This window comes from Oenanthe melanoleuca, unplaced genomic scaffold, assembly GCF_029582105.1.
Source record: "Oenanthe melanoleuca isolate GR-GAL-2019-014 unplaced genomic scaffold, OMel1.0 S001, whole genome shotgun sequence".
Taxonomy (NCBI): domain Eukaryota; kingdom Metazoa; phylum Chordata; class Aves; order Passeriformes; family Muscicapidae; genus Oenanthe; species Oenanthe melanoleuca.
Window position 1 is genome coordinate 8,093,590 of NW_026612650.1, and position 20,552 is coordinate 8,114,141.

General features: G+C 45.9%; 2 protein-coding genes across 5 annotated transcripts in view; one reads left to right on the plus strand and one right to left on the minus strand.

The window, feature by feature from the left end:
- On the plus strand, positions 1-15,094 carry RAB4B (RAB4B, member RAS oncogene family). 3 transcript variants are annotated; one of them, XM_056515548.1, is made up of 8 exons: positions 1-86; positions 2,438-2,518; positions 3,719-3,833; positions 5,411-5,473; positions 8,278-8,432; positions 10,567-10,662; positions 12,284-12,424; positions 14,335-15,094. In XM_056515548.1, exons 1-7 carry the CDS (start codon positions 71-73, stop codon positions 12,397-12,399), a joined length of 642 nt encoding a protein of 213 aa, XP_056371523.1. In that variant the 5' UTR covers positions 1-70; the 3' UTR covers positions 12,400-12,424; positions 14,335-15,094. The 3 variants fall into 3 exon arrangements, with proteins under 3 accessions (XP_056371523.1, XP_056371525.1, XP_056371524.1); XM_056515550.1 differs by lacking the exon at positions 10,567-10,662; XM_056515549.1 differs by lacking the exon at positions 14,335-15,094 and having other exon boundaries at positions 11,721-12,366.
- The window catches only part of LOC130266103 (cytochrome P450 2G1-like), an 18,970-nt gene continuing 13,339 nt past the window's right edge, over positions 14,922-20,552 (minus strand). The window contains exons 7-9 of one of the 2 annotated variants that reach the window (XM_056515422.1): positions 19,472-19,659; positions 17,451-17,592; positions 14,922-16,409 (exon numbers count right to left, since the gene is read on the minus strand). In XM_056515422.1, the coding sequence (XP_056371397.1) occupies positions 16,228-16,409; positions 17,451-17,592; positions 19,472-19,659 (512 nt within the window). In that variant the 3' untranslated portion in view covers positions 14,922-16,227. Of the gene's footprint in view, positions 16,574-17,450; positions 17,593-19,471; positions 19,660-20,552 lie in introns of both variants that reach the window. The other variant, XM_056515423.1, reaches the window with a different exon arrangement.

Genomic DNA, 20,552 nt, shown 5'->3' on the forward strand with positions numbered 1-20,552 from the left:
GCAGAACACCCGGATGTAGCCTCAGCGGGCGCCGCCATCTTTGCTGCCTGTCTGCCAGCCCGGTTTCAGCATGTCCGAGACCTACGGTGGGGCTGGGGGGATCTGTAGGGGATCTGTAGGGGATTTGTAGGGGACTTGTAGGGGATCTACAGGGGATTTGTAGGGGATCTATAGGGGGCTGGGGGAGGGTTACGGGCCTGAGATGGTTCTGGGGTGTCTCTATAGGGGGTTTAGGGCGATCTGCGGGGTGTTTGAGGGGTGCCTTTTGGGGTTTTGGGGAGGCGATCTGGGATGTTTAGGGGATCTATAGGGGATGTATAGATGTATGGGGGGGGTTAGGCGTCTGGGGGTGCCTATAGGAGGTTTAGAAGGGGCTATAGGGGATCTACAGGGGTTTGGGGTTTTTATAGGGGATCTGCAGGGGTTTGGGGTTGTTATAGGGGATCTGCAGGGGTTTGGAGGGTAGATCTGTGTGGGATTTGGGGGCAGCTATAGGGGATTTGGGGGGGTCTGTAGGGGATCGGGAGTGGTCTATACTGGATCTGGGGGGTCTGGATGTCTCTGTATAGGATTGGAGGGGATCTAGAGGGGATTTGGAGGGGCCTATAGGTGTTTTTGGTGGGTCTAGAGGGGTTTATAGGGGTTTATAGGGGTTTGGGGGGTTTATAGTGGTTTGGTCGGGTCTGGGGGTCCCTACAGGGGATTTATGGGGGGCTATAGGGGATCTCTATAGGGGATTTGGGGAGGGGATTAATGGGATTGGAAGGGTCTATAGGGGATTTGGGGGCGCTATAGGGGATCTGGGGGGGTCTGCAGGGGATTTGGGGGGTCTGGAGTTCTCTATAGGAGATTTCTGGGAGGCTCCATAGGGGATTTAGGGGGATCTATAGGGGATAGGGGGAGGTCTGGGGTTTTCTATAGGGGATTTATGGGGGCTATAGGGGATTTGGGGGGTTATAGGGGATCTGTAGGAGTTTGGGGAGTCTGGAGGTCTCTATAGGGGGATTTCTGGGAGGCTCTATAGGGCATTGGGGGGGTCTATAGGGGATGGGGGAGATCTGGGGGTCCCTACAGGGGATTTGTGGGGGGCTTTAGGGGTCTATAGGGGATCTACAGGGGTCTGGGGGGATCTGGGGATCCCTAAAGTTGGTCTGGGGGTCTATAGGGGATTTTGGGAGGTCTGGGGGAGCCTATAGAGGGTCCAGGGTGCTCTGTGGAGGGGTGTCTCAGGGTCTCTGTAGGGGAATTTTGGGGTCCCCATAGGGAATTTGGTGGAATTTTGGTCCAAATTTGGGAATTTTGGCGTCCCCATAGGGAATTCGGTGGAATTTTGGTCCAAATTTGGGAATTTTGGGGACTTTAGAGGGACTTTTCGGGTCCTTAAAGGGAAAATTTGGGATTTTTGGGGTTCTGTTGGGAATTTTAGGATCCTTAAAGGGAATTTTTGGGGTCCCCATAGGGAAAATTTGGGGTTTCCATGTGGATTTTTTGGGAATTTTGGTGTCTCTTTTGGGATTTTTCGTGAATTTGGGGACTGAGTGGGGGAATTTTGGGGTTCTGTGGAGAAATTTTGGGAATTTTGTGGCTGTGTTGGGAATTTGGGGGTGGTTTGGGTCTGCACTTTGGGATTTTGGGATCTCTAGGGGGGATTTTGAGGAATTTTGGAGTCTCTAAAGGGGATTTTGGGTCCAAACTTGGGAAATTTTGAGAATTTGAGTCCAATTTGGGGAATTCTGGGGTCTCTGCATGAGGTTTTTGGGAATTTTGGGGTCTCCAGAGGAGATTTTGGGTCCAGATTTCTGAATTTTGGGATGTTTGGGAATTTTGGGGTTTTTAAAGGGTTTTTGCGGGGGAATTTTGTGTCCAAACTGGAGAATTTTGGGGGAATTTTGGAATCTCTGGAAGGGATTTTTTGGAATTTTGGGATCTTTATCGGGGATTTTGGGGGAATTTTGGGATTTCTGGAAGGGATTTTTGGGATCTTTAAAGGGAAATTTTGGGTGCAAACTTGGGAATTTTGGGGCCTTTAAAGGGGATTTTGGAGGAATTTTGAGATCCCTGAAGGAGATTTTTGGGAATTTTGCTTCCAAACATGAGAATTTTGAGATCTCTGGAAGGGATTTTTTGGAATTTTGGGATCTTTATCGGGGATTTTGGGGGAATTTTGGGATTTCTGGAAGGGATTTTTGGGATCTTTAAAGGGAAATTTTGGGTGCAAACTTGGGAATTTTGGGGCCTTTAAAGGGGATTTTGGAGGAATTTTGAGATCCCTGAAGGAGATTTTTGGGAATTTTGCTTCCAAACATGAGAATTTTGAGATCTCTGGAGTGGATTTTTGGGACTTTTTGTGTTTCAAGAGGGGAATTTTTGGGAATTTTGTGGTCTCTGGAGGGAATTTTGGTTTCAAATTTGAGAATTTTGGGAATTTTTTTCCCAGATTTCCTCTTCAAGTTCCTGGTGATCGGCAGCGCTGGCACCGGCAAGTCCTGCCTGCTGCACCACTTCATCGAGAGCAAGTGTGAGCAATTCTGGCAACTGCAGGAAATCTGGGAATTCTGGGAGCTTGAGGGATCCTTGGGAATTTTTGGGGATTTTTTTTAGGGTTTTTTGTGGATTTTTTGGGGAAATTTTTGCTCATTTGTTGTTACTTTTTTTTTTTTGCATTTTCAGTGTGGATTTGGGGGCCTTGGGGAATATTTTGGAAATTCTGGGGGGTCAGGGAATTTTTGGAAATTTTTGGGAATTTTTTAGGATTTTTGGGGATTTTTTTGGCATTTTTTTAGATTTTTTTTGGGAATTTTTAGAATTTTTGATCATTTTTTGTTAAATTTTTTACATTTTCAGTTGGGATTTGGGGGCCTTTGGGAATTCTGGGGGATTTAGAGGTTTTTGGGACTTTTTTTAAATTTTTGTGGCTTTTTTTATTTTTTTGGAATTTTGGGGGATTTTTTTCAGATTTTTAGGGGATTTTAGAATTTTTAATTCACTTTTTGTTGCATTTTTTGCTTTTTGCTGTTGGTATGTTGGGACTTTGGGGGGATATTTTGGGAATTTTGGGAATTCTAGGAGATCAAAGGATCCTTGGGAAATTTTTTTAATTTTTTTTTTTTTTTTTTATTGTGGCGGGTTTTTTTGGGAAGTTTTGGGGGAATTTTTAGACTTTTTAAATCATGTTTTGTTACATCTTTTGCATTTTGTGTTGGGATTTGGGGGCTTTGGCGAATATTTTGGGAATTCTGAGGGATAAGGAAAATTTGGGGAATATTCTTTAAATTTTTGGGGATTTTTGTTCAGATTATTTGGGGATTTTGTAGAATTTTTATTCTTTTTTGTTATATTTTTTGCATTTTCAGTTGGGATTTGGGGGCTTTGGGGAATATTTTGGCAATTCTGGGGGATCAGAGAATTTTTGGGGGGGGATTTTTTTAGGGCTTATTTTTGGAATTTTTGGAGGATTTTAGGGGGGATTTTTTTTTTTTTTTAGATTCTTTGGGATTTTTGGGGAGGGATTTTTAGAATATTTGTTCATTTTTTTTACATTTTTTTGCATTTTTGGGGGAATATTTTTGAGCCTTTTTTTGCCATTTTTTGCCTTTTTTTGTCAATTTGGGGCCATTTGGGGCCATTTTTTTACCCATTTTTCCCATTTTTTTTTCATTTTGCCACTCCCCATCCCCTGGAATTCCCCTTTTTTCCCATTTTTTCCCATTTTTCCCAGTCAAACAGGATTCCAACCACACCATTGGGGTGGAATTTGGCTCCAAGGTCGTCAATGTGGGTGGCAAAACCGTCAAGCTGCAGATCTGGGACACGGCGGGCCAGGAGCGCTTCAGGTACCTCCTGCTCCCAACTTCTCCCAATTTTTCCCACTTTTCCCACTTTTTTCTCCTTTTTCCCACTTTTCCCCCTTTTCCCCCTCTTTTTTTTCCAATTTTTTCCTAATTTTCCCATTTTTTTCTCATTTTTTTCTCTTTTTTTTTTCTCATTTTTTTCTCATTTTTTACCTCTTCTTTCCCTGACTTTTTCCTCATTTTTCCCAATTTTTTTCCTCATTTTTCCCCTTTTTTTCCTCATTTGCTCCTCAATTTTCTCGATTTTTTTCTCATTTTTCCCCCTTTTTCATAATTTTTTCCTTTTTTCCCCCTTTTTCCATATTTTTTCCCTTTTTTCCTCATTTTTTCATCATTTCTCCCAATTTTTCCGTCCTTTTCCCCCTCTTTTTTCCTCTTTTTTCCTCCTTTCCCCCTCTTTTTCACCTCTTTTTTTTCCCCTCCTTTTTTCTTCATTTTTCCTCATTTTTCTGTTTTTTTCACTCATTTTTCCTCATTGTTTCATTGTTTTTTCCACATTTTCCTGATTTTTCCTCATTTTTTCATTTATTCCTTATTTTTTCTTATTTTTCCCATTTTCTCTGTTTTTCTCAGTTTTCCCAATTTTTTCCCTCTTTTTTACACCCTTTTTTCCTCATTTTTCCCCTCATTTTTCCCCGATTTTCCTCTTTTTTCCTGTTTTCCCCCCACTTTTCCCTTTTTTCCTCATTTTTCCTGATTTTTCCTTATTTTTTATTTTATTCCTTATTTTTTCTCATGTTCCCATTTTTCCTCATTTTTCTCATTTTTCCAAAATTTTTTTCTCATTTTTCCTGATGTCTTCCTCTTTTTCCCCCTTCTTCATCATTTTCCCGATTTTTCTGACATTTTCCACATCTTTTCCTCATTTTTTCCGTATTTTTTCTTGATATTTGCAGATTTTTCTCCTTTTTTTCTCCATTTTTTCTCATTTTTCCCTGATTTCTTCCCCTTTTTTTTCCCTCAAATTTTCTCATTTTCCCCTCATTTTTCCCTCCTTTTTCACTCCTTTTCCCCTCATTTGCTCTTCTATTTTTCCAGATTTTTTTTCCTTTCCCCCCCACCCATTTTTCCTCATTTTTTCATGCATTTTTCACAATTTCTTCCTTGGATTCCCACTTTTTCTGTTTTTTTCTGGCTTTTTCTGGCTTTTTCCCACTTTCCCCCTTTTTTCCCCAATTTCCCCTTATTTTCCCAATTTTTCCACCCTTTTTCCCCATTTTTTCCTTGTTTTTTCATGACTTTTCACCGATTTTATTCCTCACTTTTTTCCCTTTTTTTTCCTCTTTTTCCCAAATAGTATTTGCATCTTTTCATCATTTTTTTCCTCATTTTTCCTGATTTTTCCTGATTTTTCCTTTTATGTCTGACTTTTCCTCATTTTCTCTTTTTTCCTGATTTCCCCTCATTTGTTCCTCCTTTTCCCTCATTTTTTCTTTTTTTTTTTTTTTTTTCTTCATTTTCCCCCGATTTTTCCCTGATTTTTCTCCCTGTTTTTCCCTTTTCCCCCAGTTTTTTCTCCTTTCCCTCATTTGTTCCTGATTTCCCATTTTTGTTCCCAGGTCGGTGACCCGCAGTTATTACAGAGGGGCCGCAGGGGCGCTGCTCGTCTATGACATCACCAGGTGAGGGACTGACATAATTGTTGGGTGTGTGACGTCATCAGTGGTTGTGTGACATCACCCATGGGTGTGTGACGTCACTGTGTGTGTCTATGATGTCACCATTTGATCTGTGACATCATCCACAAATGCGTCTGTGCTGTTCCTGTGTGCATCTATGACGTCATCATTGGATGTGTAGCATCACAGTGTGGGTCTGTGACATCATCAGTGTGTCTGTGATGTCATCAGAGGGTGTGTGATGTCAGTGGGTGCCTCTGTGATGTCATTGAGTGGGTATGTGATGTCATCACCAGGTGCATCAGTGATGTCACCAGGTGGGTCTGTGATGTCATCGATGTGTCTGTGACATCATCAGAGGGTGTGTTATGTCACTGAGTGGGTCTATGACGTCATCAATGGGCATGTGGCATCGCCAGGGGTAACTGTGATGTCACTGTGTGGGTCTATGACATCACTGGATAGGCATGTGACATCACCAGCTGGGTTAGTGACATCATCACATCAATTTATGACGTCACCATGTCAGTTTTTCATCCTTTGGGGCATTTTTGGGATTTCCGTGGATCCCACTCCCAAATTCCTGGTCCCGGAATTTCAGAGGCTGAGTGTGACATCACCATGGGAATTGATGACATCATTGTGAGGATTTATGACGTTTTTGACATTGTAGAGGTTTGTGCGGTTTTTGCGCTTTTTTTTTTTTGCTTTTTTTCCCCTTTTATTCATTTTTGTGCTTCCCATGGATCCCAGCATTCCAGAATTCCCAGAATTTCAACTGGAAAACCTCCAGGGGATGAGCGTGACATCACTGTGTGAAATGATGATGTCACAATGGCAATTGATGACATCACCATGGGAATTCATGAGTTTTGGGGGCATTTTTTTTTCTATTTTTTTCCCTTTTTTTCCACATTTTTTTCCACTTTTGGGGTTTCCAAGGGTCCCAATCCCAAATTCCCAATGCCAAAAATTCATCTGGGAAACCTCCAGGGGCCGAGTGTGACATCACCATGTGAATTGATGATGTCATCGTGTAGATTTATGAGTTTTGGTAGGAAAACTGGTGGGGTTTTTTTGCTTTTTAAATAATTATTCCCATTTTTTCCCCATTTTTTCTTCCTTTTGGGGTTCCCACCTATCCCCAAATCCCGGAACTCCAGGAATTCCATCTGGGAGATTTCCAGTGGCTGGGTGTGACATCACCGTGGGAATCCATGACATCATTGTGTAGATTTACGCCTTTTTTGGCATTTTGGGGTTGGGTTTTTTTTCTCTTTTTAAAATTTTTTTCCTGTTTTTTTCTCCCTTTTGGGTTTTCCCACACATCCCCAAATCTGGGAATTCAGGGAATTCCCCTCCAGGGCCTGAGTGTGACATCACTGTGTGTATTGATGACATCATTGTTTAGATTTATGCCTTTTTTTTTTGCATTTTGGGGTTGGGTTTTTTTGCTTTTTTTTGCATTTTTCCTATATTTTCCGTTTTTCCTTCACTCTTGGGATTTCCATGGATGCCAATCCTGATTTCCCACTCCCAAAATTTCATCCGGGAAAGCTCCAGTGGCTGAGTGTGACATCACCGTGTGAATCAATGACATCATCATGTAAATTTAGGAGTTTTTTGGCATTTTGGGGTGGGTTTTTTTGCTGTTTTTTTCATTTTCCCCGTTTTTTCTCCCTTTTGGGTTTTCCCATGGCTCTGGCTCCCCGGAATTCTGGGAATTGCAGCCATGAGACCTTCAATGGCTGAGTGTGATATCACTGTGTGCATTGATGACATCATCATGTAGATTTACGACATTTTGGGGAGGGTTTTTTTGCTTTTTTTTTATTTTTCCCATTTTTTCTGCCTTTTGGCTTTCCCACAGATCCCAAATCCCGGATCACCATGTGCATTGTTGACGTCATCGTGTAGACTTATGCCTTTTGTCGGAAAACTAGTGCTTTTTTGTTGTTGTTTTTTAAAAAATTTTTCCTATTTTCTCCTGATTTTTTCTCCCTTTTCGGGTTCCCACGGATCCTCACATCTCAGAATTCCTGGAATTGCAGTCACAAGACCTTCTGGGGCTGAGTGTGACGTCACTGTGTGCATTGATGACATCATCGTATAGATCTATGACATTTCGGGGTGGATTTTTTTGCTTTTTTTTTTCAAATTTTCCCATTTTTTCCCTTTCTTTTCCAATTCGGGGTTTCCTATGGATCCCAAATCCCCAGAATTCCTGGAATTGCAGCTATGAGACGTACAATGCACTGGTGCAGCGGCTGAGTGTGACATCACCGTGTGCATTGATGATGTCATCGTGTAGATTTTTTTGCATTTTGGGGTGGGTTTTTTTCTTTTTTTTCCAGTTTTTTCCCATTTTTTCTCCCTTTTGTTTTTCCCACGGATCCCCTGATCTGGGAATTCCGGGAATTCCATCCGGGAAACCTCCAGGGGCTGACTGTGACATCACCGTGTGCATTGATGACATCATCGTGTAGACTTATGCCTTTTGGTGGGAAAGCTAGTGCTTTTTTTTTTCCTTTTTTTTTTTCAATTTTTCCCATTTTTTTCCCTTTCTTTTCCAATTCCTGGGTTTCCCATGGATCCCAAATCCCCGGAATTCCTGGAATTGCAGCTGTGAGACGTACAATGTGCTGGCACAGTGGCTGAGTTTGACATCACCATGTACATTGACGATCGTGTAGATCTATGACATTTCGGGGTGGTTTTTTTTCCAGTTTTTCCCATTTTTTCCCCTTTCTTTTCCCACTTTTGGGTTTCCCCACGGCTCTGGCTCCCCGGAATCCCGGGAATTGCAGCCGTGAGACGTACAACGCGCTGGCGCAGTGGCTGACGGATGCGCGGACCTTGGCCAGCCCCAACATCGTCATCATCCTGTGCGGGAACAAGAAGGACCTGGAGGGGGAGAGGGAGGTGACGTTCCTGGAGGCGTCGAGATTCGCCCAGGAGAACGGTGGGGAAACGGGAGAAATGGGGAAACTGGGGGGAAATGGGAAACATGGGGGGGAAATGGGGAAAAAGTAGGAGAAAAACAGTCTGGAAAATGGGGAGAAGTGGGAAAAAATGGGAGGACAGGGGGAACAAATGGGGGGAAATGGTAAAAAACTGAGGGAAAATGGGGAAAAGTAGGAGAAAAACAGTCTGGAAAATGGGGGGAAGTGGGCAAAAAATTGGCAAAAATGGGAGAAAACAGCGAGGGGAAAGTGAGAAACATGAGGGAAAAATTTGGGAAAATGGGAGAAAAAAATGTCCAGAAAATTGGGAGAAAATGGGAGAAAAACCTGGGGGAAAAGGTCAAAAAATGTTCCAGAAAACAGAGGGAAAATGGTCCAGAAAATTGGTTAGAAATGGGGGGAAATGGATAAAAACAGGGAAAATGGGAGAAAACCAGACAAAACCAGTCCAGACAAAACCCCCAGGAAATGGGGGAAAATGGGTAGAAATGGGAAAAAATGGGGGGAAACAGGGAAAAAATGGGCGGAAAATGGGAAAAAATAGGAAAAAAAAGAAGGAAATGGGAAAAAATGAGGTGAAAATGGGAGGGAATGGAAAAATTGGGGTTTGGGATCATTGGGAGAGGGAGGTGACGTTCCTGGAGGCGTCAAGATTTGCCCAGGAAAATGGTGGGAAAATGGGGAAAAATGGGGAAAAATGGGAAACAGAACGGAAAAAAATGTGAGAAAAACAGGAAGAAAGTGGGGGAAATGAGGGAAAACAGGGTAAAAATGGGGAGAGAATGGGAAAAATGGGGGAAATGGGAAGAAAATGGGGAAAAAAGGGGAGAATGAGGAAAAATTGGAGAAAAATGGGAAAAGCGGGGGGAAAAGGGCAAAAAATGGGGAAAAAAGGGAAAAAATCTGAGAGAAAATCAGAAAAAATGGGAGAAAAATGGTCTGGAAAATGGTGGGAAATGGGCAAAAATGGGTAAAAACAGGGAAAAACTGGGAGAAAAATGGGGGGAAAGGGAAAAAATATGGGGGGAAATGATAAAATTGGGTTTTGGGATCATCAGGAGAGGGAGGCGACGTTCCTGGAGGCATCGAGATTCACACAGGAAAATGATCGGGAAACGGGGAAATGGGAAAAATGAGGAAATGGGGAAAAATGGGAGGAAAAATGGGGGGAAATGGGAGAAAAATGGGAAAAAACGGGAAAAAGGGAAAAAAATGGGGGGGGGAGGGGGGAGAATGGTTCAGAAAACAGGGGAGAAATGGGCAAAAATGGGAAAAAACGGAGAAAAAATGGGAGGAAAATGGCAAAAAAAGGGGAGAAAATGGGGAAAATAATGGGATCCTGGTAGAATTCCCAGTGGGAATAATGGGATCCTGGGGGAATTCCTGGGGGAATTTCCAGTAGGAATAATGGGATCCCAGTGGGAAGATTCTGGGATGGAAAAACAAAATCACGGGGAAAATTCCATGTGGGAATAATGGGATCCTGCAGGAATTCCCAGTGGGAATAATGGGTTCCTGGGGGAAGATTCCTGGGAAAATTCCGGGATGGAGTAACGGGATCCTGGGGGAATTCCCAGAGGGAATAACAGGATCCTGTGGGAATTCCTGGAGAGATTCTGGGATGGAAAAATGGGATCCAGGAAGAAAGATTGACAGTGGGAATTAATGAGATCCTGGGGAAATTCTTGGAGGGAATAACGGGATCCTGTGGGAATCCCTGGAATGATTCTGAGATGAAAAACGGGATAGTATGGGGAATTCCTGGAGGGAATAACAGGATTCTGCAGGAATTCCTAGTGGGAATAACAGGATCCTGTGGGAATTCCTGGATGGAAAAAATGTGATTCTGGGGCAAGATTCCCAGTGAGAATAACGGAATCATGGGGGAAGATTCCTGAAAAGATTTCTGGATGGAAAAATGGGATCCTGGGGAAACTCCTGGAGGGAATAATGGGATTCTGTAGGAAGATTCCTGGGAAAATTCCAGGATGGAATAACTGAATCCTGGGGGAATTCCCAGTGGGAATAACGGGATCCAGGGGTGAATTCCAGTGGGAATGGGGGATTCCTGATGGGAATGGGGGATCCAGGGGTGGATTCCCAATGGGAATGAAGGGAATTCCCGGGAAGCAGAGCTGATGTTCCTGGAGACGAGCGCGCTGACGGGCGAGAACGTGGAGGAGGCGTTCCTGAAATGCGCCCGCACCATCCTCAACAAGATCGAGTCCGGTACCGAGGGGTCGGGAACTGGGAACAGGGATTGGGAACTGGGAATTGGGAACTGGGAACAGGGAGAGGTTGGGAGAACTGGAATTTGGGGGAATTGTGTCGTTCCTGAAATGCGCCCGCACCATCCTCAACAAGATCGAGTCCGGTACCGAGGGATCGGGAACTGGGAACTGGGAATTGGGATTTGGGAACTGGGGATTGGGATTGGGAACTGGGAACTGGGATTGGGAATTGGGAACTTGGGAACTGGGAATTGGGATTGGGATTGGGATTGGGATTGGGAACAGGGAGGGAGGTATTGGGAGAACTGGAATTTTGGGGAATTGTGTAGTTCCTGAAGTGCACCCGGACCATCCTCAACAAGATCGAGTCCTGTATTGGGATTAGGATCCAGGATCGGGAATTGGGATTGGGAACAGGGATCCAGGCAGGGAGGGGTTGGGAGAACTGGAATTTGGGGGAAATCAGGAATTTTGGGGAAATTGGGAATTTTGGAGCTCCTGGAGTGTGCCCGCAGCATCCTCAATGGAATTGGGATTGGGAATTGGGGTCCAGGATCAGGAATTGGGAACAGGGATCGGGAATAAGGATTGGGAATCAGGAATTGGGAATTGGGATCCAAGATTGGGGATCGGGAATTGGGAATCAGGAATTGGGTCTGGGATCAGGAACTGGAATTCAGGGGTGGAGGGATTGGAACTCTGGGAATCAGGAATTTGTTGGAATTTTGGTGTTCCTGAAATGCGCCCAGACCATCCTCAACAGGATCGAGTTTGATATCAGGATCAGGAATTTGGGTCTGGGATCTGGAATTGGGATCGGGAACAGGGATTCAGGGTTGGGGGAAATTCAGGGGTTTTGGGGGAATTTGGGATCCTAAAATTCTTCTTTTTCTCAAGGAATCTGGGATTCAGTGCAGGGATCTGGAGGAGATTTTGGGGTTCTCGGAGGGATTTTGGGGTCCAAAAATTCCCCATTTTTTTCATGGGATCTGGGATGGGTTTGGGGTGATTTGAGGGGATTTTAGGATCCCAGAATTCCCATTTTTCCCTTCCCAGGGGAGCTGGATCCCCAGCGGATGGGATCGGTGATCCAGTACGGGGATCTGGCGTCCCAAAATGCTCATTTTTCAGGGGTTTTGGGATGCAAAAATTCCTAATTTTTCCCAGGGGATCAGGGCTGGGTTTGGGAGAATTTTAGGGGATATTTGGATCCAGAAATTCCCATTTTTTCAGGGTTTGGGGGGGGATTTGGGGATCCTAAAATTCTATTTTCCCCAAGGAATCTAGGATCCAGCACAGGGGTCTGGGGGAGATTTTGGGGAATCTCAGGGGGATTTTGGGATCAAAAAATTCCCAGTTTTTTGGAGTGGATTTTGAGAGACCCAGGGGGAATTTTAGGGGATTTTGGGATTCAAAAATTCCCAGTTTTTTTCCAGGAGATCTGGGATGGTTTTGGAGGATTTTAGGGGATTTTGGGACCCCAAAATTCCCATTTTTTCAGGGGTTTTGGGAGGATCTTGGCATCCAAAAATTTCCACTTTTTTCCAGGGAGTCTGGGATGGGTTTGGGGTGATTGGAGGGGATTTTGGGATCCCAGAATTCCTGTTTTTTCCCCCCAGGGGAGCTGGATCCCGAGCGGATGGGATCAGGGATCCAGTACGGGGATGCGTCGCTGCGGCAGCTCCGGCAGCCCCGGGGGGCCCCGGCCCCAACCCGGCAGAGCTGCGGCTGCTGAGAGCCCAAAATACCCAAAAACACAGGTGAGAGCCTGAAATATCCAAAAAACACAGGGGAGAGACCCAAAATATCCCAAAAACACAAGTGAGAGACCCAAAATATCCCAAAAACACAGGTGAGAGCCCCCAAATACCCAAAAACACAGCTGAGAAACCAAAATACCCAAAACCACAGGTGAGAGACCCCAAATACCCCAAAAACACAGGTGAGAGACCCAAAATACCCAAAAACACAGGTGAGAGACCCAAAATATCCCAAAAACACAAGTGAGAGACCCAAAATACCCAAAACCACAGGTGAGAGACCCCAAATACCCCAAAAACACAGGTGAGAGACCCAAAATACCCAAAAACACAGGTGAGAGACCCCAAATACCCCAAAAACACAAGTGAGAGACCCAAAATACCCAAAAACACAGGTGAGAGACCCAAAATATCCCAAAAACACAAGTGAGAGACCCCAAAATACCCAAAAACACAGGTGAGAGACCCAAAATATCCCAAAAACACAGGTGAGAGACCCCAAAATACCCAAAAACACAGGTGAGAGCCCAAAATACCCAAAAACACAGGTGAGAGACCCCAAATACCCAAAAACACAGGTGGGAGACCCAAAAAATCCAGGTTGGTTCCCAAAAATACCCCAAAATATCCAGGTCAGACCCTCCCAAAAAATCCCAGTCAAACCCCACAAAAATCCCAGAATATCCTGGTGAGAACCCCCAAAATATCCTATAAAATCCTGTTGGGGCCCCACAAAAATATCCCAAAAAATCCAAATGGGAACCTATAAAAATATCCCAAGAACTCCAAATGAGAACCCCAAAATAATCCAGGTGAGAAACTCCAAAAATATCCCAAAAAATCCAGATGAGAAACCCCAAAATATCTGAAAAAATCCAGGCAAGAGCCCAAAAATATCCCCTAAAAAATACAGGTGGGAACCCCAAAAATCCAAGTGAGACCTCTCCGAAATATGCAGGTGAGACCCCCCAAAAACATCCCAAAAAGTCCTGATGAGGCCCCCCCAAATATATCCCAAAAAATCCTGGTGGGACCCCATAAAATATCCTAAAAAATTCAGGTGAGACGTCCCAGAATATCCTTACAAATTCAGGTGAGAGCTCCTAAAAATATTCCAAAAAATATCCTAAAAAATCCAGGTGAGAGCCCAAAAATAGGGTTCCCATAAAAATGGGAACCCCAAAAAATGGGATCCCGCCCAAAAAATGAGAATCCCCCAAAAAATGAGAATCCCAAGAAATGGGGAAATCCCAAAAAATTTGAACCCTAAAAAATGGGAAACCCCCAAAAAGGGAGATCCCAAAAAATGGGGATCCCAAAAAATGGGGATCATTAAAAGTGGAAACCCCAAAAATAGGAACCCCAAAAAATGAGAATTCCAAAAAATGGGAACTCCCCAAAAAACAGGAAACCTCAAAAGAGGGAGATCTTTAAAAATGGGGATCCCCAAAAATGGAAACCCCAAAGAATGAAATCCCAAAAAATAAAAACCCCCAAAAAGGGGATGCCAAAAAATGAAAATCCAAAAAAATAGGAACCCCAAAAAATGAGGATTCCAAAACAATGAGAATCCCAAAAAACGAGACTCCTAAAAAAAGAATCCCAAAAAATGATAATCCAAAAAATGAGAATCCTAAAAAATGGGGATTCCAAAAAAATTGGGAAATCCCAAAAATGGAAACCCCAAAAATGAGAATCCCAAAAAAAGATGAAACCCCTTAAAATTGAGACACCCCAAAATTTAACCCCCCCAAAATCCCCTAAAATTTCCCAAACTCCCCCCAAAATTCTCTAAAATCTCCCCAAAAATTTCTAAAATGCCTCCAAATTCCTCAAAGTCACCCCAAAATCCCCCCAGATTTCCCCAAATTCCCCCGAAATCCCCTAAAATTCCTTTTTTCCCCCTCCAGGACCAGGTGCCTCAGCCAGACCTCGGGGACCCCCCAGGAATTTGGGGCGGGGGGGGGTGGGATCCCCAAAATCAATTTTTTGGGGAGGTTTCCCCTCCCCCAAGCCCCACCCCCCCAAAACCCCAAATTTTGGGTCAAATGCCGCTGCTTTTGGGCAAAAAAAAAAAAAAATCCCCAAAACTCCCTTGGACCCCCCCTTTATTTGGGAGTGTCCCCCCTTTTTTTGATGCGGTTTTTGGGGGGATCCCCCCAAAATCTGGGGACCCCATCTCGATTTTTTTTTTTTGCCTTTTTTTTGCCATTTTTGAGCCATTTTTTGGTGGTTTTGGCACTTTTTGAAGTCGGTTTTTTTCGGGGGGGGCGTCTCAATCCCCCCCCAGTTTTTTGGGGGGTGGTCCCCCCAATTTTTCCTCCGTCCCCCTCCCCCCAAATTGGGGGGGGATTTTTTCCCCCATTTTTTTCCCTTTTTTCTCGGTTTTTTTCCCCTTTAGTTGGTTGTTTTGTTTTTTGTTTTTTTTTTTTGTTTGTTTGTTTTTTTTGGTTTTTTGGGTTTTTTTTGTCCTTTTCTCCTTTTTATTTATTTGCACTTAATTTTGGGGGGGGGGGGGAGGAGCGGGAATTTTGGGGAGGGGTTGCCTGAGGGGGGAAAGCGGGGCTGGAAAATTTGGGGAAACTCCCCCTCCCCCACAAAAAAAAATACCGGGAAAAATCCCGGGAATTTTGGGGCTTTCCCCCCGCCCAAGGTGTGAAAAATGTGAAAAATGTGAAATAAAAAATTTACGTTTTCAGCTTTTTTGGTGATTTTTGGGGAGGGGGCTGCGGTTTTGGGGAGATTTAGGGAAAAAAATTAGATTTTTTTGGGGAGATGTGGGAGGAATTTGGGGGTTTTGGGGAAATTTTGGGAGAATTTGGGGGGGATTTGGGGATTTTTTGGGGGGGAAAATTTGGGGGATTTGGGGTTTTTTTTGGAGGGGAAATTTGGGATTTTTGTGAGGGAATTTTGGGGTTTGGGGGAGTATTTGGGATTTGGAGGAAATTTTGGGATTTTTTGGGAAAATTTGAGGGAAAAATTTGGGAGTTTGGGGACAATTTTGGGGGTTATGGGGGAATTTGTGGGGGTTTTGGGGAGGATTTGGGGTTTTAGGAGGATTTGAGGTTTTGGGGGGGGGGACAATTTTGGGGGTCCCACGGGTCTCCTGATTTTGGGGAGGGGATTTAGAGGGAATTTGGGGGGGATTTGGGGAGATTTTCCAGCTATGGGCAGGCGGAATGTGGGGAGGGATCCCGAATTTTGGGAAGGGTCCTGAATTTGAGGAGGGGTCTTGGGGCGGGGGTTCCCATTTTGGGGAGGGATTTGAGGAATTTTGGGGGGAACTTCCAACGATGGGGATGGGTCCCGATCCTGGGGCAGTTCCGGAATTTGGGGAAGGGTCTCTGGGTAATTTGAGGCAGGGTCTCGACAGTAATTTAATTTGGGGTGAGGTCTCTGGGTAATCCGGGGAGGGGTCTCAGGGGGAATTCCCGAATTTGGGGAGGAGTCTCGAGGGTAATTTAATTTGGGGAGGGGTCTCGGGGGTGATGTAGGGAGGGGTCTCTGTGGTTAATTAGAGGAGGGGTCTCTCATCTTGGCACGAAGCACAGCTCGTAGCGCGGGGCGATGTTGGAATGGTTAATGTGGGGAGGGGTCTCTGTGTAATTTGAGGAGCGGTCTCTCTCAGGGTAATTAGGGGAGGGGTCTCTGTAATTAGAGAAGGGGGTCTCTGTTGTTAATTAGGGGAGGGGTCTCTCAGGGTGTTAATTAGAGGAGGGGGTCTCTCAGGGTGTTAATTAGAGGAGGGGTCTCTCAGGGTGTTAATTAGGGGAGGGGTCTCTGTGTAATTAGGGGAGGGGTCTCTATCGCGGCACGAAGCGCAGCTCGTAGCGCGGCGCGATGTTGGCGAAGCCGCTCTCCAGGGGCTTGGTGCTCACGGACCCCGCCGGGCCCAGCGGCTGCGGCCGGAGCCGCTGCAGGATCGAGGTGAGGAACAGGAACAGCTCCATGCGCGCCAGGCCCTCCCCCAGGCACAGCCGCTTCCCTAAAATGGGGAGGGGGTGTCAGGGACCCCAAATGGGGCTGGGGTCCCAAATGGGTCTGGGATCCCAAATGAGTCTGGGGTCCCAAATGGGTCTGGGAGTTTCAGGGTGAGGAACAGGAACAGCTGCATGCGCGCCAGGCCCTCCCCCAGGCACAGCCGCTTCCCTAAAATGGGGAGGGGGCGTCAGAAATTGGGGCTGTTGGTTCTAAAAGGGTCTGAGGGTCTCTAAAGGGTCTGGGAGTTTCAGGTCTTGGCGGCCCCAAAAGGGTCTGGGGGCACTGGGAGTCCCAGGATCCCAAATGGGGCTGGGGGTTTTGGGAATCAAGGGAACCCCAAAAGGGTCAGAGGGTTTTGGGGCTGGGGTCTCAAAAGGGGCTGGGGGATTCTAAAGGGTCTGGGGGTTTAGAGGTTAGGGGATCCTAGCAGGGTCCCAAAAGAGTCTGGGGACTCTGGGAGTTTTGGGGCCATAAAAGGGTCTGGGGATCCCAAATGGGTCTGGGGTCCCAAATGGATCTGGGGTCCCAAATGTGGCTGGGAGTCCAAAAAGGGTCTGAGGGTATTTAAAGGGTCTGGGGGCTTTGGGACCCCAATTGGGTCTGGGGGTTTTTAAGGGGTCTGGGGATCCCAAAAGGGTCTGGGGGCTTTGGGAGTCACAGGGCCCTAAAAGGGTCTGGGGGTTCTAAAAGGGTCTGGGGGCTTTGGGAGTTACAGGACCCTAAAAGGGTCTGGGGGTTCTAAAAGGGTCTGGGGGCTTTGGGAGTCACAGGATCCCAAAAGGGTCTGGGGGTTCTAAAAGGGTCTGGGGGCTTTGGGAGTCACAGGATCCCAAAAGGGTCTGGGGATTTCGGGGCTTTTGGGATCCCAAAAAGGTCTGGGGTCCCCACCCCAAAGGATTTATGGGATTTATGGGATTTAGGGGACCCAAAAAGGCTCTGGGAAATCCCAAAAGGGATTGATGGGTTTGGGGGGCTTTGGAGTTTGGGATATTTTGGAATATTTTGGGATATTTTGGGATATTCTGGGATGTTTTTGGGGTCCCACCTGCCGAGAAGGGCACGAAGGCCTCGTTGCGCTGGAAGCGCCCCTGCTCATCCAGGAAGTTTTTGGGGTCGAACTCGTGGGGGTTGCGGAAGGATTCGGGGTCGTGCAGCACCGAGCTCAGCAGGGGGTACACGTCCGTGCCCTGGGGTCAGGTACGGGGTCAGGGGGGTTTGGGGCCATTTGGGGTCATTTGTGGGGTCAGGGGGGATTTGGGGTCGGGGGGATTTGGGGTCAGGTACTGGGTCAGGGGGGTTTGGGGCCATTTGGGGTCATTTGGGTCAGAGGGGATTTGTGGGGTCAGGGGGGATTTGGGGTCTGGTGTGGGGTCAGGGGGGATTTGGGGTCATTTGTGGGGTCATTGGGATCATTTGTGGGGTCATTGGGGTCATTTGTGTGGTCAGAGGGGAGTTTTGGGGGGGTCATTGGAAGGGGTTTTGGGGTCATTTGGGGTCATTGGGGTAGGGGGGTTGTAGGGTCAGTGGGGGTTGGTGGGGTCATTTATGGGGTCAAGGGGAGGTTGTGGGGTCAGGGGGGATTTGTGGGGTTTGGGGTCATTTGTGGGGTCAGGGGGGATTTGGGGTTGGGGGGATTTGGGGAATCAAGGGAGAAATTTGTGAGGTCACAAGGATCATTTGTGGGGTCAGAGGGGTCATTTGGGGTCATTTGGGATCATTGGAGAGGGATTTGGGGGGAATTTTGGGGAAATTTTGGAGGATTTTCAGTGGATTTTAGAGCAGTTTCAGGGAATTTTTAAAAGGAATTTCTGGGTGATTTCAGAGTGGGTTTGAGGAGGATTTTGGTGGATTTAGGAGATTTTCGGGAAGTTTAGGAGGATTTTTGGGGGATTTTTGGAGAATTTCAGGGGAATTTTAGGGGGACTTCAGAGGGATTTTAAGGGGATTTTTAGGGGAATTTCAAGAGATTTTAGGAGGATTTGGGGGGAATTTTGGGGGATTTTAGGGGAATTTTAGTGAGGTTTTCAAGAGGATTTTTAGGGGAGATTTTGGGAGGATTTTCAGGAGATTTCAGAGTGGTTTCAGGGGAATTTTTAAAGAGAATTTTGGGATGATTTCAAGGTGGGTTTGGGGGGATTTTGGGGAATTTTGGGATATTTCAGGTGGGTTTCTGGGGATTTTTTAGGGGGATTTTTTAGGGGGATTTCAAAGATGTTCACAGGAGCTTTATGAAGGGAATTTTGGGGGATTTTGGGGATTTTTGGGATATTTCAGGGAGTTTTAGCGGGATTTTTAGGAGAGTTTCAGGGAGATTTTAGGGTGATTTTTGGGAGATTTCAGACGGATTTTCTGGGGAAATATTTTTAGGAGAATTTCATGAAGATTTTAGGAGAATTTTAGGGCTGTTTTTAAGGGTAATTTTAGGAGATTTTAGGAGGATTTTTGGGAGATTTCAGAGGGATTTTATGGGAATTTTAAAAGGGAATTTTGAGATGATTTCAGGATGACTTTGGGGTCATTTTGAGGGGGATTTTGGGATATTTCAGGGGGGATTTTGGGTTTTTTTGGGTTCCCCCTCACCTTTGGGATGTGGAACCCCCTGAACTCAGTGTCCCGGGTGACACAGTGTGGGACGTTCATGGGGTGGAGTTTGGGGGGATTTGGGGGATTTTTGGGATTTTTGGGATATTATAGGGGGTTTTAGAGGGATTTCAGAGGGATTTCTGAAGATTTTAGGGAGATTTTAGGGGAATTTCAGAGAGGTTTTAGGAGAGGTTTTCAGGGGAATTGAGGAGGATTTTTGGGAGATTTCAGAGCGGTTTCAGGGGAATTTTTAAAGACAATTTTGGGGTGATTTCAGGGTGAGTTTGGGGGAATTTTGAGGAATTTTTGGTATATTTCAGGGGGTATTTTGGGTTTTTTTGAGTTCCCCCTCACCTTGGGGATGCGGAAGCCCCTGAGCTCGGTGTCCCGCATCACATGGTGCGGGATGTTCATGGGGTGGAGTTGGGGGAATTTTGGGGTGATTTTGGGGATTTTTGGGATATTTCAGGGGTTCCTTCTCACCTTTGGGATGTGGAAGCCCCGGAACTTGGTGTCCTGGGTGACTCGGTGCGGGACGTTCATGGGGATGAGGTCGCTGCAGCGCTGGATCTCGTGGATCGTGGCGTCCGTGAACGGCATCAGCGCGCGGTCAGCAACGGCCGGAGCGCGGCCAAACCCAATGACACGGGAGATCTCCTCGAAAACCTTCTCTGGCATGGGGAATTTGGGGTTTGGGAATTTGGGAATTTAGGATTTGGGGATTTGGGGATTTGGGGTTTGGGAGCGGTCAGCAACGGCCGGAGCGCGGCCAAACCCAATGACACGGGAGATCTCCTCGAAAACCTTCTCTGGGATTTGGGATTGGGATTTGGGAATTTGGGGATTTGGGATTTGGGGTTTGGGAGCGGTCAGCGATGGCCGGAGTGCGGCTGGACCCAACGACACAAGAGATCTCCTCAAGAACCTTATCTGGGATCGGGAATTTGGGAATTGGGATTTGGGGATTTGGGATTGGGGATTTAGGATTGGGGGATTGGGAGATTTGGGATTTGGGGATTTGAGATTGGGGATTTGGGGATTTGGGATTTGAGGATTTGGGATTTGGCATCAGGATTTGGGTATTTGGGATTTACGGTTTGGGATCAGGGATTTGGGGATTTGGGATTTGGGGATTTGGGGATTTGGGATCAGGGATTTGGGATTTGGGGATTTAGGATTTGGGGTTTGGGATTTGGGGGTTTGGGATTTGGGGATTAGGGGAATTTGCTGATTCGGGATTTAGGATTTGGGAAATTAAGAATTTGGGGATTTGGGGATCTGGGGACTGGAATTTGGAGAATTGGGGATTTGGGACTTGGGGGATTTAGGGGTTTGGGGATTTGGGAGTGGAAATTTGGGAATTGGGAATTTGGGGATTTGAAAATTGATGATTTGGGAATTTGGGGGCAGAAATTTGGGATGTGGGAATTCGAGATCTGGGGATTCAGGGATTTGGGGATTTGGGATTTGAGGGCTTGAGGAATTGGGGATTTGAGATTTGGAAATTTGGGGGTTTTGGGAATTTGTGGAATTTGGGAATTTGGGGTTTTGGGGTTGCCCTGGC

Excerpts from the sequence above, each read along its gene's own strand:
- RAB4B (XM_056515548.1), top strand. Across the intron at positions 8,433-10,566 it reads GAGATTCGCCCAGGAGAACG|AGCTGATGTTCCTGGAGACG; the intron begins GTGGGGAAACGG and ends CCCGGGAAGCAG. Across the intron at positions 10,663-12,283 it reads CCTCAACAAGATCGAGTCCG|GGGAGCTGGATCCCGAGCGG; the intron begins GTACCGAGGGGT and ends TTTTCCCCCCAG.